The 18,236-nt window shown below is 41.5% G+C and overlaps 2 protein-coding genes across 3 annotated transcripts; one reads left to right on the forward strand and one right to left on the reverse strand.

Moving 5' to 3' along the window:
* Positions 1-1,732: 1,732 nt before the first annotated feature.
* On the forward strand, positions 1,733-5,114 carry LOC134653137 (calcitonin gene-related peptide type 1 receptor). Of its 2 annotated transcripts, XM_063508445.1 has the most exons (6): positions 1,733-1,895; positions 2,925-3,035; positions 3,263-3,363; positions 3,436-3,527; positions 3,694-4,471; positions 4,544-5,114. In XM_063508445.1, the coding sequence occupies exons 1-6, from the start codon at positions 1,820-1,822 to the stop codon at positions 4,586-4,588; spliced, it is 1,203 nt and encodes a 400-aa protein (XP_063364515.1). In that variant the 5' UTR covers positions 1,733-1,819; the 3' UTR covers positions 4,589-5,114. The 2 variants fall into 2 exon arrangements, with proteins under 2 accessions (XP_063364515.1, XP_063364514.1); XM_063508444.1 differs by having other exon boundaries at positions 3,694-5,114.
* Positions 5,115-7,604: 2,490 nt separating this feature from the next.
* Positions 7,605-8,967, reverse strand: LOC134653138 (actin, muscle-type A2). Its single transcript, XM_063508447.1, has one exon. It carries the CDS (start codon positions 8,910-8,912, stop codon positions 7,782-7,784), a length of 1,131 nt encoding a protein of 376 aa, XP_063364517.1. The 5' UTR covers positions 8,913-8,967; the 3' UTR covers positions 7,605-7,781.
* Positions 8,968-18,236: the final 9,269 nt, after the last annotated feature.

The following is an 18,236-nucleotide window of genomic DNA, read 5'->3' on the forward strand; positions in this document are numbered from 1 at the left end:
TTTCAGAACGCAACCTCTATTAATGAGAACCTCTAAAATTGACACAACGATTTTTTGAACCTCGTTAATTGGCACGAACTGCTTAAATGAAAAACCTGGTTAATTGACAAAAAATTGCCGGTCCCTTGAGATTGCAATTATCCAGGTTTCACTGTAACACTCAATATAACTTATCAAATTGCGGGTCCGAGCTCTCTTAGCCGCGACAAAAGCCTTCCCGCTAATGCTAATATTGGTCGAGCGCTCACGCAAAAGATCGAACCTAATTGTGGAGGCGCCGAATGTTCCAGGGATTACCGCTGATTATCCCGCCTCTGCCCTGTCGCCCCTGTCCCTTTTTCGTCAGGACGAATCTTATTTTAAAGTGCCGCGAGGAAAATTTGCTTCCAGTATTCCGTTCACTTTAACACTTCAGAGAACCCATCATCCAAATTTTTAAGCTGTTTATTTAAGTTTGAGGTAGATATTTCAAAACATTGTCTGTGTGAAGAAGCAGGGACGAAAGCCGAGCGAGACGATAATAAAATATCCAGAGGAAGTAATTATTCCAATGATGACCATTATTGCAACATTTTTCATTTAACGGAAATCTTTACTGTTATTTTTGGAAACGAGAAGAAATATTTAACATAATTATAAATATTAATTGTGCACCAGAAGAAACCTGTATCGAAGTTAAGCGTATATTCCTAAGTGGTTTTGCGTTTTACGGCGTAGGAAAAATGTTCAGGTGCTCGTGGCTCTTACTTTGCGGAATTAAGAAACCGCTACAACTCATCTAAACCGCACTCTACATAATGAATTCATGACTAACCACGAAGAATATAAACTGCCTCATTTTAATTAAACGCCTGATGTACCTACCTAGGTATACGCAAGAATATGCGTACACCATTTCAAACTCATATCAAAATCAACTGTTTCAGAGTTGCAGACTTATTTCCATCACAAACAAATAGGCGTCTAAGCACAAACATAATACTCACTTTTATTAACGTCTCCAGGTCCACCTATAAACATACTGAAACGAGGGCAGGGATGCCGTGCAAGCTTGTGACTTAAGTGCTTCCGATAGTCGAGTGAGCAAGGTTAAGTTAAGAATGGCGTTGGTTCGTGTGCGCTCGCCATTACTTTAACAGTACCAGGAATAACTGATTGATGATGAAGATGAAATGGGACTTAATGCGTATATAATAGGAAACTGACTATAAACGTCTTCTATTAGCTGCGCGGAGTTTTCGAACTACCCGTACCAAGTACCTATAAATTATTTTCTTTTCGCTATTTGCAACGTTTTAGAGTTGTCACTCGATCGCCATACGCCATCCGGTCGTCATAATGGGCGAAATTCTTAAAAGTTCAAATCAAAATGAAGCAGTACTCCTCGAAATTAAAAAGTCGATTAATATTTCGATATCCCGTTCTGTGCATGCACCCATTACTCATTCCGTTGTGAATTAATTTACGATTACGGTGCTATTTTTGGCCGATTGAAAGTCATCAGACCGGCGGCTTCTGTTTGCAACATCATCAGTAGAATTAAATGAACAATGCCGTTTTTCTTCGCCTTCACTTTCCGGCAAATGAAAGGAGATCCTTCTCAATTAATTGTCATTTACGCTGACTAATCCTGTATAATTCATCCTTAACTATCCAGAGAGGAAGGAAAAACAGATCAATCTCTTGAGAAAAAAAGTCAGATTAATTATTCATTTCATTTAAATTCCAGATTGTGCCACGATGAGCCGCTAGTCGGAAGGAAGTGTCGGCACGACACGACGCACGCGGCACTCGGCACTCGGCGTGACGCACGGCCACCATGAACGACCCGGAGCGCGAGCAGCGCGACAACGCCACCTGCGCGCAGCTGCTCAACAACACCGTGCCGCCGCCCGGTCAGCTCACTCCCGAACAACACACACACTTACTTACTTACTGCAGTGTCGCCACAACAAAGTGGTTCTTGGCGTCCGACATCATAGACTGCCAGGCCGAAAAAGACTTAAGCGAACTCGGTGCAAAACACGTCACCATCAAAACCCACTTAACGAACCGCCTCAGTTAATGCTCTTTCAGACCAAGCTAGACCCAAGTCTACCGAAAAAAAAGCATCGAAATCGTTTAAATAGCGCCCTAGTTCCACCTTACCTGTTTTTCATTCCTATACTCTTTACTCCTGATATATACTCGTACATATACGAAACCATAGAGAAAAAAATACATAGAGTGCTCACTCCATACATCAGTTTTAGTACCAAAAAGACTATTAGCATCTAGCATCGAGTAGCGGAACTATCAGTACTGCTACTTGACAATAGATGTCGCCACCGACCGGAAAGTCTTATGCTGTTGAGATAAGACTTTCCGGTCGGTGCTACATCTGTTGTCAAGTAGCAGTACTGATAGTTCCGCTACTCGACGCTAGATGTAGACACTGAAATTAATAGTCTGAACTGATGTACGGAGTGAGCACTCTATGTATTTTTTTCTCTATGACGAAACTGATACCACTGCTTATAGCTTATAATATTCTGCCAAATCAGCCTTCTGTCGTTGTTGGGTGATATGAGCACGCAAATGAATCACTCTTCTTTGAACATATTTTGTGTATTTTTATTTTTTATTTATTTATTTATTTGACATTTAGATTTTATTCTAGAAACATTCTAGACTAGTATTTTTTATACAATATTTTTTCATGTTTGACGATCCTTTTGTGAAATTCTTAAATTTGTGTTAAATTTTATTTGTATAATAATCCAATATTATTATGGAATAATAACATCAATAAATTGCTCTGATAATTAGCTTAAGATAATTTATAAGTATGTTACGATTCATAAGTGCTTGTTGCTAGGCCTACATGAATAAAGTATATTTTGACTTGACTTGACATAACTGCTAATTTCTTTGTGATATTACAGGTCTGTACTGCCCGGGCACGTTTGACACGTGGGCGTGCTGGCCTCCAACGCGCGCAGGCGCTGTGGCGCGCGTACCGTGCCCCGGCTTCGTGCCCGGCTTCAGCACCGACCGTGAGTTGCTTGCAGTACTCCATGCATCGAACACTATACGCACTTCGATTGTCAGTATACACTTCTACTAAGAGATGATGATCCACGCTCCAGACTTCCTTATAATATGGTGTAGTGCCCTACTTTCTTTGTTGAACTTAATAACTTTGTTTTACAATTGAGAGGTTAAGCTTTCCAAGACAAATTGAATACTGGTGAACCTCAGCATAACCTCGTTTTTGTTCCAGTGTTGGCGCACAAGCAGTGCACGAGCAACGGCACGTGGTGGCTGCACCCCAACACCGGCAAGCCGTGGTCCAACTACACCACCTGCATCAAGCCCGAGGATGTTCGTTACTCGTAACTCTCGTATCGCTGTCATCTCTCTCGCTCGCTCGCCCACTCATGTGTTTCTGCGCAGGACATGAGCGACATCATCGCGGTCTACGAGGCCGGGTACTCCGTCTCGCTCGTCGCGCTGCTCCTCTCGCTCGCTATCCTCGCCTACTTCAGGTAATCAAAAGAGTGATTTCCTTAAGTAAAAATTTTGTACCAACGTATTTGTACAAGTTGTGCTATTTATGTCTGTCCTGAGCTGTTTTTCAATATTTTTCTCTTCAAGCTTAATTTTATAAGCTTAATAATATCGTATCTGAATTTTATTTGCGGTTGTTTGCAGGAGTTTGCGGTGCGCGCGCATCACAGTGCATATGAACCTGTTCGCGTCGTTCGCGCTCAACAACGTGCTCTGGCTGTTATGGTACGAGCTGGTGGTGGGTGCGCCCGCCACGCTAGCCGTGTCACCCGCTTGGTGTCGCGCGCTAAACGCCGCGCTGCAGTACGCACTGCTGACCAACTACACGTGGATGCTGTGCGAGGGGCTCTACCTGCACACAGTGCTGGTAGCGGCCTTCGTGTCCGAGCGCCGCCTGCTGCGCGCGCTGCTGGCGCTCGGCTGGTTGCTGCCGCTGCCCTCTACTATCATCTACGCAGCGCGCCGTGCCGCCGCCGACGACCCTATGTGCTGGTCGGACGACGGCGCACCGCCGCTCGAGCTGGCCGTGCTCGTTAGCGTGGCCGTGCTCCTGAACCTCGGCTTTCTGTGCAACATCGTACGCGTGCTGTGCACAAAGCTACGCGCGGGCGGTGGCGCGGGTGGCGCGGCGGCGGGCGCGGCGCAGCCCACGGCCACGGCGCTACACGCGCTGCGCGCCACGTGCCTGTTAGCACCGCTGCTGGGTCTGCAGTACTTACTGATGCCGTACAAGCCAGATCCGAGCGCCAGCTGGTGGCGCCTGTACGAGTACGTGTCCGCGCTGAGCTCCTCGCTGCAGGGGCTGTGCGTGGCCGTGCTGTACTGCTTCTGCAACGGCGAGGTGCTGGCGCAGCTGCGGCGGCGCTGGCGCGTGCTGACGTTCCGCCCGCGCGCAAACTCCACCACCAACACCACAGTCAGCGTGAGTACCCCGAAGCGCGCGCGTCTGCTCCGCGCCGCCCGCCCCGAGGCTGACCATGTGCGTGTGTTGCAGTTTGTGCGGTCGACGGCGCCGGGCGCCGGCGAGGACAAGGTGTGACTGGCGGCGCGCGGCGCGGGAGGCGCTCTCGACGCCGCCGAGGACGCCGACGCCGAGGCCGAGCGCCGCCGCGCCGACTCGCGCCACATCCGCTTCGAGTGCGTGGACAGCGACGACGACGCGCCGCCGCACACGCGCCTGCTGTAGGCGTCCGCCTCCGCTCCCACCCCCGCGCCCGCGCCTGCGCCCTCTTCTGCATGACATTGAGTGCTCTGTGTGGTGTGATGACTGATTCTAACTCTCTTCTTGCATGTTTTGTAGTGGCCTAATCTTAACCGAGTTGTGGGAACTCTGTTACATGTTGTATAGAATTATATGAGGTTAAACGATTACGATACAACGCAACTAGTAAGGTCGTCGATGTCGTGGTAGTGTACATAAAGTTGTAAATAGCAAAGGGAAAAGGAAACGCTAAAGGCCCGCGACTCGCGTCCGGGTCGGTGTACAGTCACTAACGTACGTGTACACGCGTACATCTTTTGTAAGTTTAATATATAAATATGATTATATATACAGTGTTACACGACTCGTTGTTTAACTTTCCTTATTTTATCTCCTAGTTACCTAAAGTAGGCAGTCTTCTAGAACTTGCGATAATATCGAGTTAACTCAAAAATATTTAAGTAAGACTCTTTTCTAACAATCGTACAAAGTTTATCTTTACAAAACTCGACGCATAACAACCATACCTAAGTGAAATTCGAAATTTATTCAATTAATCATTGACCGCATTCTCGCATAATAAAACCTAAGGTCAACTGTTTTCCAGTGTCACTTCCGGTTGATAAGCACAATCAAGGGTTATATAGCATAATTTCGAAAATCAAATATCCTAAGTACGAAATTCCTAAAGACAGAACATCGAAAATCAAATTGTCTAATGTACGAAATTCCTAAAGATGCATGTCCTAATACACTTTTAATCGAACGATCTCATTTTCAAAAAACAAAAATCCTTTGTACAAGATGCCTAATGACAATACTTCGAAAGTCAATATGTCTAGTGCTCAAAATAACTACGTTCAAAAAGCCTAATTACTTTGTAACAGTAATTTGAAACTCAATAGATCCGAGGTCCGAGAGCATTTACTTATTAACCTGAGTCAATGGAGCCCCGCGTCCTTTTTCTGGGCGTTTTGCCCTTCGGGCATCTGAAGCTACCTAACGAACCTAACCTACCTATTTATTTACAGCCTTATTCGAACTTTAAGATACGTCAAATATTCGTTATAGAAACGATATGGATCGGATATGTCAGTGTCAAACAAGTGCCAAAAGTGACGTTTCTTCAAACAAAAACGTCACTTTTGTCACTTGTTTGACACTGACATATCCCATCCATACAAATGTCAAAAGTGACGTTTTTGTTTGAAGAAACGTCACTTTTGACATTTCATGAACGACCAAAAGTCGTGATATTCAATATAATTATCAGTTTCGTACAGTAGATTTTTTAAACTTAGGAACATGTCGAGGAACGTAGGACACATGTCGTTAGAAATTTCGCAATTTATACATTTTAAACTTAGGTCAACTGGACGTAGGAAAAAAGGTCGTTAGTATTTTCGTGCACTAGCAGTATTGTACTTTAGACATTGAAAACATAGGTTAATTAACCGTAGGACATGCATCTTCAGGAATTTCGTACATTAGACAATTTGTTTTTCCATGTTCTGTCTTTAGGAATTTCGAACTTAGGATTTTTTATTTTAGAAATTATGCTACGTAACCCAATCAAGCCCTTTCGTTAAATGGACGTAGGTACTGTTAATTTAATTTTGTATTTTATGTATATTATGGTAGCATTTGTAATGAAAATATTATATCGACAATAGTATCGATAGCTATAAATATCCAGGGACATAGAGCTCTGCATCTTACTAGTTATTATTGCATGTGAATGAACGGTAAACTTCTACATCTATTTCCTTCACCGACAGTAGATAATATTTCAAGTAGGAATAGGAATAGATTGAGCTAGCTACCTCTCAGTGCTAGTTGATGATCGCCTGGGCCTCCACGCTCTAGTTGTGGCAACCCGAGCTGATGTTGCGTGTCGCGTGACACGACGACGGCACATGTGAAGGGCAACAATTAGCTACAGAACCTGTTACGTCATCATTTCAACTCTATTTTGTCTTTGAGAATAGTAGTTATAAGTAGTTGGGTAAAATTTAACTTGATAGCTAACTTGATAGTTATCGAACTACACACCTAAAACAAAATGTAAGTTAGCGTAATAGACAAAGGGAGAGAATGCAGCCTGAGAAATGTTAAAAGTCCATCGTGTATATTTTCAAAGAGGTGGAGGATTTTTTAACAGTTCATTCATTGAAAAAAATGGTATTTATCTAGGTCGGTACTACAAGGAGTTGACAGCAGATTATGTCTGGCTGTCACCGGGAGAAAAAAATGTTAAGTGGTAATAAGTGCGAAACTTTGAGTTCCCCAAGGTGCGTAAGGTTCTATTTATCCAAAGGCTACCTCCAGTGCTAGCTTTATTTATCGTCAAATATGGTGGCCCGTCGTCGGCGACAGGATTCAGAAAAAGCACCGGCAGAACCGGCTGCGGTTATTTGCGGCCTATCAGCCGATCATTGGCAGCGTATCGATGTGCCGCTAATTTAAACCACTTCGATTCACGCTCTCCGTTTGTTTTATTAATACCTGCGCCTAGTGCGCCTTGTACGGAACCCATCCGCGTTCTAGCTAAAAATAAAGTGCTTAGGTAATAGCGCAAATTCAAGCTATAGCTTGGGAAAGCACCGTGTTTAGCGACAAAGCTAGAGTTGGCAATTGTGTACCTGTGTGAGAGCGGTGTAGCGAAAGAAAGTGCAAATGTCGATGCAAGTCAAAATTACCTAATTCCTCATGATTCCGTCAACATTGACTTTATTTAATTCTGACATTAGTCGTATTTATTCGGTTATCATTTGCGTGGGTTTAGGCAATTTTGATAGGCTTATACACAAGTAAAGTAAGAGGGCATCTTGCAGTCGGTTAATCAATTAGGCAGTCAGTAACAAAAGTTATATTAAACAACGTAAACTTAAATTAACCCACTTACACGATAACGCAAGAGCGTGCAGTCTCCGACAGCGAATACAAAATAAATACATTGACGCCGAAGCGAGTATAAAGTTTGAGTAAAAGCGAAGTTGACGGCGGGGAAGGCGTTGAGTAAAGGCGGCATCTAGAAGCACTTGCGGTGCACGATGCCGGGGCCCGACTCGTCGTACTCCTGCTTCGAGATCCACATCGCCTGGAAGGTGGATAGAGACGCCAGGATGGACCCGCCGATCCATACTGAGTACTTTCTCTCGGGGGGAGCAATGATCTTAATCTTGATGGTCGAAGGAGCTAGCGCGGTGATCTCCTTCTGCATCCTGTCAGCGATACCGGGGTACATGGTGGTGCCACCAGAGAGTACGGTGTTAGCGTACAGGTCCTTACGAATGTCGACGTCGCACTTCATGATAGAGCTGTACACGGTCTCGTGTACTCCACACGACTCCATGCCCAAGAAGGAAGGCTGGAACAGCGCCTCGGGGCAGCGGAATCTCTCGTTACCGATGGTGATGACCTGGCCGTCGGGAAGCTCGTAGGACTTCTCAAGCGACGTCGACGCCGCTGCCGTTTGCATTTCCTGCTCGAAGTCTAGCGCCACATAACAGAGCTTCTCCTTGATGTCTCGCACGATTTCTCGCTCGGCCGTGGTGGTGAAGGAGTAGCCGCGCTCAGTGAGGATCTTCATGAGGTAGTCGGTCAAGTCGCGACCGGCCAAGTCCAGGCGGAGGATGGCGTGAGGAAGAGCAAAACCTTCGTAGATGGGAACAGTGTGGGAGACACCATCTCCGGAGTCTAACACGATACCGGTGGTACGACCGGAGGCGTACAGGGAGAGCACAGCCTGGATAGCGACGTACATCGCGGGGCAGTTGAAGGTCTCGAACATGATCTGCGTCATCTTCTCTCTGTTGGCCTTGGGGTTGAGCGGGGCCTCTGTCAGCAGGATGGGGTGCTCCTCGGGCGCGACGCGTAATTCGTTGTAGAAGGTGTGATGCCAGATCTTCTCCATGTCGTCCCAGTTGGTGATGATGCCGTGCTCGATGGGGTACTTGAGGGTGAGGATGCCTCTCTTGCTCTGGGCTTCGTCTCCCACGTAGGAGTCCTTCTGCCCCATGCCCACCATGACGCCCTGGTGGCGCGGGCGGCCCACGATGGAGGGGAACACGGCTCGTGGTGCGTCATCGCCGGCGAACCCGGCCTTGCACATGCCGGACCCGTTGTCCACTACGAGGGCGCCCGCATCATCATCGCACATGTTGACTGTCGCTCACGAACTCGCTTTTACTGGACAATATACCACGCTCTGCGTCCTGAAACAAATAAACATTCTTCTTAATTTTGCTCCCCTATTCTTCGTGCACTGCTCATGCAAAAGATTTTTGGCCACAGATGTCTCACACCATAAACCTCGCATAACTACTATAACGTTAATCAGTCCCCAGAAATTTTTGTCTATTTATCCTAAAACATGTAAAATACTGCCATTTAAACTTAGACGCAATGTTATGTCAGCTAATAGAACATTGGGAGACACTTGTTTTTGACACAATTGGACAAAGCGCTACGCTGTAAAAAAATCCAGTTTATGTATAAAAATCCAATGAAACGGCACGTCACAATTATAGCAGACAGGAACTCCACTTAGGCACTTGACGGTAATTGCAATTGATATGTAATTGCTTCATAAGATTTATCACTACTGGTAATTCAGCACAAGTTACAATAAGGAAGGAGGTGACACTCACGGTGAGGGTGTCGGTCAGCGCGGCGGCAGTAGGCGGCGGCACGCGGCGCGCCGCTATATACCTGCGCCGGCGCGGCCGCCGCCCGCGCGCGCCGCACCCGCGGGCTCCGCGCGCCCTACAAGGTGCTGCCGCCGCAGCCGCCGCGCGCGCCTATTGCCATTTACATCCCGCGCTGCACCCATTGTTTATTTCGGGTGCATTGTCGACCGCACTTGCGTTGATAGTAAGCTCATTTAGATTACGTCGCCGGGGACACGCGGAAATGAAACGGTGGACGCTCGTATCTACATACGGCTGATGATTATCTACTGGTTTTCCTGTACATACAATGTTTCCTTTTATAAAAAACACGCGTTTGAACCATCGTTCAAACACGAGTGTTTGTGAGCATCCGAAAGATACACTAACGGAATCTTTTACGCGACTGTAAAGTAGTCAAATTATAATTAGTTAAGTTGTTATTAACCAAACATAAGTTATAGTATTTATTTATTTTTAAGTTTTAGTTAAGAGCTTTGTAGGTAAGTGAGTACGCATGCACTCGCTATACTTACTGATTATTTATATTTAGTTCTGCTGTAATTAACTTTCTCTGTAGTGAAATGTATTATAATTTCTTTGAGAAAAATAAAGGTGTATAAATCTAATCACGAATGTAGTATAACTGCAGTTGTGTGGAATCCATATTGTATGGGAATCACGAATAGGAAGAATTGCGTTTGTGTTATCGATTGCATAATCCCTTAGAACTAGGTAGGTATCCTTAAAAATTTAAGGATTATAAGAACGAGTAATAAGTATGTATGTATTATGTAATTTTAATTCAAAACGATCCGTTTTAATAGCTCTTGTGTAATGCGTACAGTGGATATCTTGTCAAGCGGCCAATTCTTTATTCACTCATTTTATCAATGCATGAGGGTTGAGTTGAGGGTGAACCCTGATCAAACTATTGCGAAAATCCAGAACTCCGTTCTTAGTACCTGAAATATCCAAATCTTTGTCTAATATTAGCCTGCGCTGGCCAAGCCTTACTCTGCAATGTTATGCTATAATTTTATGGTCCAATAAAACTGCCCCACCACACATTAAAATAAAATAGGTACTGGGTAGAGATGGTGATAGGCTGGGCTAAATAGCCCATCTTGCCCCGTCTTCCTCACTGCACACATTGATGATAATCTAATAAATAGTTAAGTTGGTCAAGCAAATCTTGTCACTAGAAAAAGGCGGCAAATTTGAAAAATCGCGGGTTAGCAACACTACGTTAGAATTTTTCGAAAATCGCGTGTCATTTATAGCTTATATGTGGAACTGTTTTATTATTTAAAAGTCACAGTCGAAAACTCATTTAATTGTTCACATTTTCGCGAATTATGTTTTAAGTTCCAATTGGTTTTCCTAGTTATAAGTTATAACTTATAACACTTCCGATTTTTATGCGTGGTGGGGCAGATTTCATGGACCATAATAAAAAATTTATGCACGGGACGTGTTTTTTTATAACCACTATAATTATCATAATATAACAAATAACAAAACAAAATAAGATCAAAGCTAAAAGGGCTTTCAATTCTCGAGAAAGAAAGAGTTTCATATTGTTGATGTAAGGACTGTATGGTGACGAAGCCAGGATGTTAGAAGGAAACAAAAGATATGGCTAAATGACATTAAAATTGTTCTTGATCAAAACATCTAAAAATTCAAGATAATATTATATAATCGATTGCGCGTCCGCCCCGTCTTAAAATTGTGGATTTATTTAGGTCCAGGAAGGGAATAAGTTGAGTGTTTAATTCTTACGGTAGGTGCCTATATGTACCTACATACACGTTAAATGTAATGTCCAATGTTAAGGAAACCCTAAATGAAAAACCGGCCAAGTGAGAATCTGACTCGCGCTCCAAGGGTACATTAAGTCCAACTCGCGCTTGACTGCACATTTCTAAGAGGTTTTCCTGTCATCTATAGGTAAAGAACTATTTTGTGTATTTTATACAAAATTTTAGACCCAGTAGTAGATAAAAGGGGGGGGGGGGGAATGGTCGGACAGACATACATACAGACGTACTTATGATCCTATAGGGGTTCCGTTTTTAGGGTTCCGTAGCCAAATGGCAAAAAACGGAATCCTTATGGATTCGTCATGTCTGTCTGTCTGTCCGTCCGTATGTCACAGCCACTTTTTTCCGAAACTAAACTAACTATGCTGTTGAAACTTGGTAAGTAGATGTATTCTGTGAACCGCATTAAGATTTTCACACAAAAATAGAAAAAAAAAAACAATAAATTTTAGGGGTTCCCCATACTAAGAACTGAAACTCAATTTTTTTTTTCAACAAACCCATACGTGTGGGATATCTATGGAGAGGTCTTCAAAAATGATATTGAGGTTTCTAATATCATTTTTTTCTAAACTGAATAGTTTGCGCGAGCGACACTTCCAAAGTGGTAAAATGTGTGCCCCCCCCCCCCCACCCCTATAACTTCTAAAATAAGAGAATGATAAAACTAAAAAAAATATATGATGTAGGTACATTACCATGCAAACTTCCACCGAAAATTGGTTTGAACGAGATCTAGTAAGTAGTTTTTTTAATACGTCATAAATCCCCTAAATACGGAACCCTTCATGGGCGAGTCCGACTCGCACTTGGCCGCTTTTTTTTTCCTTTTGAGGTACGCAACCCTAAAAAATACTATTTCGTAGACATATTTCCGCATTTGTGCTTTTGCGTGATCGAACAGTCGGGCAGGCATTGTCTAGTTTTATTTAGTACCTTGTTATACTAATACCGAAAAGTAGTATTTCCTACAGCCAAGTTTAGTTAGTAAAGCGCGTGTAGTAACAATAACTCAGACACAAACGCCAGGCGCTTACCTACAACCCCTCGCTGTTTAACTGCATACGGTGCTAACTACTGGACTACTCAGACACAAACGCCAGGCGCTTACCTACAACCCCTCGCTGTTTAACTGCATACGGTGCTAACTACTGGACTACTCAGACACAAACGCCAGGCGCTTACCTACAACCCCTCGCTGTTTAACTGCATACGGTGCTAACTACTGGACTACTCAGGCCTCCAAATTAATAATTATTATTATTTATTTATTCAATAAAATACAGAGTTACTCTAAAATATAGTCATAGCCCCGCAAAACTCAACAATGAGTCTCTAGTTATGTAACTTAAAATAACTTAATTACTACAATACAATATGTTACTTAATGTTTTTTTAACATATATTAAAGAGGATATTTTAAAGAGGTTTTATAAACAGCAGGAATTTGGAAAAAATTACAATTTGCACTAAAACAAAACACAACACAACATTGCTTACTCCATTAGTTATTAGCAGAGATCGGACAAATTTGCGACATTGCTCGCAATAATGTGGACATGACTCCAAAATTGATTAAATAATTAATCATTTAATTAATTTCTTACCTGAGGTTTAATTTTGATTCCTAATCAATAAAAAAACACAAAGATTTCTTATAATGTAAATTTATTAAAGAAATTAATCAGTATGTTTTCCAAATTTTCTGTAGGTACTAATTTTTTTATATCAATAATATATTTAAGTGCTATTTATTGACGAGGGAACAAAATTAAATCTCAAGTAAAAAATTAATTAAAATAATTAAATGATTAATTATTTAATCAATTTCGGAGTCTTGTCCACATTATTGCGAGCAATGTCGCAAATTTGTCCGATCTCTGGTTATTAGCTACCGGTAACAGTTTTTTTGTTTTCTTTCAGTCGCTTACTTGTTTTATTTTTTTAGAGATAAAACTCAATTACAGAAATTAAGCTTACACAAAACGTAATTCTTATTACATATTACTACTCGATAATTCTTCAGTAAGTTAAGTCTCGACCCGTCCCTCGAACCATCGGTGCGCGAGTTCAACTCACACTTAGCCGGTTTACCTATACTTACCTATAGTATTAGGTAGGATTAGGTAAGTAGGTTTTCATTTCAGAATAAATACAATTTTATAGACGTAAGTATAGTTATTAAATTGTACAACGGGACTTAATCGCGTATCTAAGTTTTAAGATTTTTCTCCGAAATCACGGAGACAACGCCGTCCTCGAAACGTCGGATGTAAATCTTAAAACTTAGATACGCGAATAAGTCCCGCTGTACAATTTAATAATGCGTAAAAATCGTGAAAATTTTAAATCAGTGGTAAGTAAGTATAGTTATTGGTAATATTAGCAGTGGCATACACAACAGCGAAGCAAAAATTTGAATTAGATTCGATATGGATATTGGATGGATTATGGAAGCTTGGTGGTTGGTGATCTATTCCGCCAATGCTGCTGATGAAGCACGGGTTTTTCATTTTCTGCTATGAAAGAACAAGTGAAGTTTCCTACGCTGTAATATGTACCTACTTACCTATTTACATAGGATGCACATGATGCGCGATCGAGTGGATACAATGATAGCGTTCAAAACCTATGTAGCTATAATAATTATAATGTCCTACGTACATTTAAAACTAGCTGTTGCCCGCGAGTTCGTCTACGTAGAATTAGTTCCAGCAGTAAGAGTAAGTATAGCACCGGGATACAATCGAATTGCAATAATTTTGAGTATAATATGCATAATTGCTTAAAGCAATTAACAGGCAATTCATTATTTTTTTCATTTCCACCACCCTTTTCACCCTCTTCACTCTCTTCAGGGACGTCTTCCGACATAAAATCTATCCTATAATGTCCTTCCTCAGATACAAATATTTACTTTATGTTCTCGCGTAACGACAAGCATGAAAACACAGTCAATATTTGTATGAGTTTTTTTTTCATGCTTGTCACGGCTGTTGTGTGTGTTGCATAAGAATAGGCCCGATCATGTTCGAGACCTTCAACTGCCCCGCGATGTACGTCGCTATCCAGGCTGTGCTCTCCCTGTACGCCTCCGGTCGTACCACCGGTATCATGTTAGACTCCGGAGATGGTGTCTCCCACACCGTTCCCATCTACGAAGGTTTTGCTCTTCCTCACGCCATCCTCCGCCTGGACTTGGCCGGTCGCGACTTGACCGACTACACTCTAAAAAATGAAGACCAACTAAGAGCAGTTTTCTCTTAGTTGACGTTAAGTTAATTATAACAATAACGATCTTATATAAATCAAAGAAACCTGATTACTTAAAACAATAAGTGTATCTGTGATTGAACTAATAAAGTAGGTATGTTATTAATCCTAACAATTGTATACTTTGCATCTATCATTAACTTGTTGGCATAATTATGTAACGTAGGTTGATTCAATCCTTAACAAATTAATTAAAACAGATAAATATGTTAATAGTTATGAACATTTTAATAGTTTATGTGATTATTTTCTCTTTGTTGATTTACATAAGACTTGGTATTTTAATCAACTAAACATATAATATTTAGAACAACGAAGATAAAACATTCAATCCCATTATGATCAAGTTATTGTATTCATTACGAAACTAATATTCCATTCTATTAAGAATTATTTGTTAAATCGATTTTCTTCATAATTAAATTAAATAATCAGTTAATCCGTTCAATCAAGAGATAAGTAGGGGGGCGCCGGTGCACCCGCGGTCCTCCCCGCCCGCGCCCCTGCGGCGCCTGTGACCGTGCGAGTGGGGAGTCAGTCTCAGCCTCGACGTTCAACATTCAACTACGTAGTCATTCAAGTACGCGTCAACGAAATAAACTTTACTTGTGCCTTTATTTCACGGCAAGCCTGGAACAGCGAACGTGTTACCTTTGCTTTGTGTACCTAATGTATAATAGTGTATGTGCAACATGGAGCAAGTGCTAATCGCGGCGACGCGAATAAAAGGCGCGGGGACGGGCCGGGATGGTTATGTGGGAATCCCTGTTGTGGAGTAATGAGACCCCAGGTCTACCCAGTAAAACCCCTGTTGGCCGCCTCAAGGCTTTAAGGCGAGGCACGGGAAACGATCGGGACCATGCTTCCGAAACCCCGCCAGCGGCTGTCCGAACTGCGGACTCGACTTCGGAGGAACTGTTTCCCTTTACTTCTCTAAGAGTGCGCCATTTTTTGCGCATTGGCCATCCCAGGGCTGTCGTGTAGGCGACAGACGTCCCCAGCCTGCCGCCAACGGGTACCCATAAGGGGGAAATCGACGGTTGTACGCCAAACGGTCATTATATTTGTAGCCCGTTTTAAATGTTAATTATAATATATATGTAAGGTATGTAAAAGAAAGTTCGATTTTTAAATGTAAAACGTTTAGTTTTCTAAATGTTTAGATGAATAAATAACATCTTATTATATATATATTTTGTTTTATTGTTTTATTCATTTACCCCCTTTTCATAAAACTTTACTTTGTTAAATTTGAATCTCAATTGTTTAATCAGTTCAACTATGAAGCTTGTTGTTTGTTGTTGTGTTTTATTGTACTAGTACAATTGATGAAGAATGGTATATTGTACTAGACAAGCTTCATAGTTGAACTGATTAAACAATTGAGATTCAAATTTAACAATTTCTTAGTTCTGGCTAATAAGATGCATAAGTCGATGCAATCATGTTCTTAGTTGAACTTATTAGGGTCAAATAGTTGATACAGTAATTCTTCATGTTAACATTGATTTACATCTTAGTTGAAATGATTAAACAATTGAGATTCAAATTTAACAATATCTTAGTTCAGGCTAATAAGGTGCATTAGTCGATTTAATCATGTTCTTAGTTGAACTTATTTGGGTCAAATAGTTAATACAGTAATTCTTCATGTTGATATTGACCTACATCTTAGTTAAACTGACTTGTTTGTATTAGTTGGTACAATAACTTATCATGATAATAATTAGCAAGCCCTTAGTTGATCTTGCTAGGATCAATTAGTTAGCATAATTATTTTTCGTGTAAATATTGAACAAGATCTTAATTGGTTCAGTTACATAGATATAGTAATAGCAATCAGAATTACCTTATTTGATGTGTCTAAGTTCTTGTTAGGCTCGTATGGAATCAAGATGCTTGATTACGACTATCAAGATATTAATAGGGCCAACCAAATTTTTTTTAGAGTGTACCTCATGAAGATCCTCACTGAGCGCGGCTACTCCTTCACCACCACGGCCGAGCGAGAAATCGTACGAGACATCAAGGAGAAGGTCTGTTATGTGGCGCTAGACTTCGAGCATCTCGTATAGGAGCTGAATAGGTCAATGAGAGGAAATCAGCATGAGGAGCTAAGTTTAAAATCAGGACCTTTGTTTAGCTTATCCTACCATTCTTTTCTCGAAGCGATTCAGGCCATTTTCGATGTCCTGTAAGTTTATGCTGCTGAAGCTGGAACCCAGAATTTTCAGTGACATATAGGGCTTAACATGCTTTAGATATATTCTCAAAAACATTAAATCTGAACTTGTAGTTTAAGAATTGTACGTCAAAGTTCCTTAGTTTCGACACTGACACACTCACTCACTCACTCACCGATCATCATAATTCTAAAGTACTTCTAGCATACCCACAAGCTTCAAATTTTAAACATAAGTAGTTTTCAGCTTATCAAGCCATAGAAAACCTAAAAATAATGCAATATCAGTCACGTTTTAAAGACCTAAGAACTGCATAAGTAAGTTTGTAATCCCATATAAATATATACTATTACAAAGTTACTGTTGCAGTTCCTACAAACAGTAGGCAAAGTAAAGGTACACTACGATGTACGATGTGAGTGTGTTTAGTTATGATATGTGTATACATAGTATGGGTATGAGTACCCGAAATGAAGGACTGCCTACAAAAAGAGATGAGATCCCATCAAAAACATTACATGTAAAAAGGTGCAAGTCTCGCAACGCTTTTACTACAAAAAAGTTTTGAGATGTAATGTGGAGCCAAGTCGGCTATTTTAATCAGTGCCAGGGGGTGTTAAAACCGTATGAATAAGATATCTTTAATTTGTAATACATATAATGACTTGGCAATCGCACATAATGCTTTACTCGTACCGTACTCGTAAATATGTGTAATGCTCAAACTGAAATTAGCGCTAGCGTTATGTTCAATTAGAATTATTTTTAATAGGTGACGATGATCCTTATGTCATTATGCAGCCGTGCGATGGCCAAGTCATTATACGTATTAAAAATTAAAGATATCTTATTGATACGGTTTTAACACCCCCTGGCACTGATTAAAATAACCGACTTGGTTTCACATTACATCTCAACACTTTTTTGTAGTAAAAGCGTTGCGAGACTTGCATCTTTTTACATGTAATGTTTTTGATGGGATCTTAATTTCTCTTAACCTTTTGGACGCCAGCAATGACCGATATATCTGCACCGTAGGTTCAACGACAAAGGCCGATTAATCGGTCATAGACCACAGAGCAACATCGACGTACGTGCATTGCATATACATAAAGTTCAACTTCAGTTTTGACACTTCAATGATGTGGCGTCTGAGTGACAGCTTTTGTGTTTGACACGGCGTGGAAAAGGTTAATGCTTGGTCAGCCTTCATCACACCGCACGCTTGTTGTGAAATTAATATACATAGAAGATATTTAACCCTTTAGAACTTTACTGGCTGTATTTGTAAATAATAATAATAATGCATACCAGTCTAAAAACCCTCGATATACACCCACTCACCTACATTCTTGCTCAGAAAGCTGTTATATTGAACACATGTCGGATAGTACGCAAATTCTTAGCTTTAGAAAATTAGGGTATTACATATCCTTCTATATTCGTTTGGCCAAAAGCCCGCGAATATGGAAGTAAAATCACCTCCGACTGGAGAGAAAAACAAATTGAAACAAATAAATATTAATAATAAAAA

Source organism: Cydia amplana, chromosome 12 (genome assembly GCF_948474715.1).
Source record: "Cydia amplana chromosome 12, ilCydAmpl1.1, whole genome shotgun sequence".
In the NCBI taxonomy this organism is placed as follows: domain Eukaryota; kingdom Metazoa; phylum Arthropoda; class Insecta; order Lepidoptera; family Tortricidae; genus Cydia; species Cydia amplana.

Excerpts from the sequence above, each read along its gene's own strand:
- LOC134653137 (XM_063508444.1), top strand. The coding sequence starts at position 1,820 with ATGAACGACCCGGAGCGCGAGCAGCGCGACAACGCCACCTGCGCGCAG. Across the intron at positions 1,896-2,924 it reads CAACACCGTGCCGCCGCCCG|GTCTGTACTGCCCGGGCACG; the intron begins GTCAGCTCACTC and ends GTGATATTACAG. Across the intron at positions 3,036-3,262 it reads GCCCGGCTTCAGCACCGACC|TGTTGGCGCACAAGCAGTGC; the intron begins GTGAGTTGCTTG and ends TTTTTGTTCCAG.
- LOC134653138 (XM_063508447.1), bottom strand. The coding sequence starts at position 8,912 with ATGTGCGATGATGATGCGGGCGCCCTCGTAGTGGACAACGGGTCCGGC.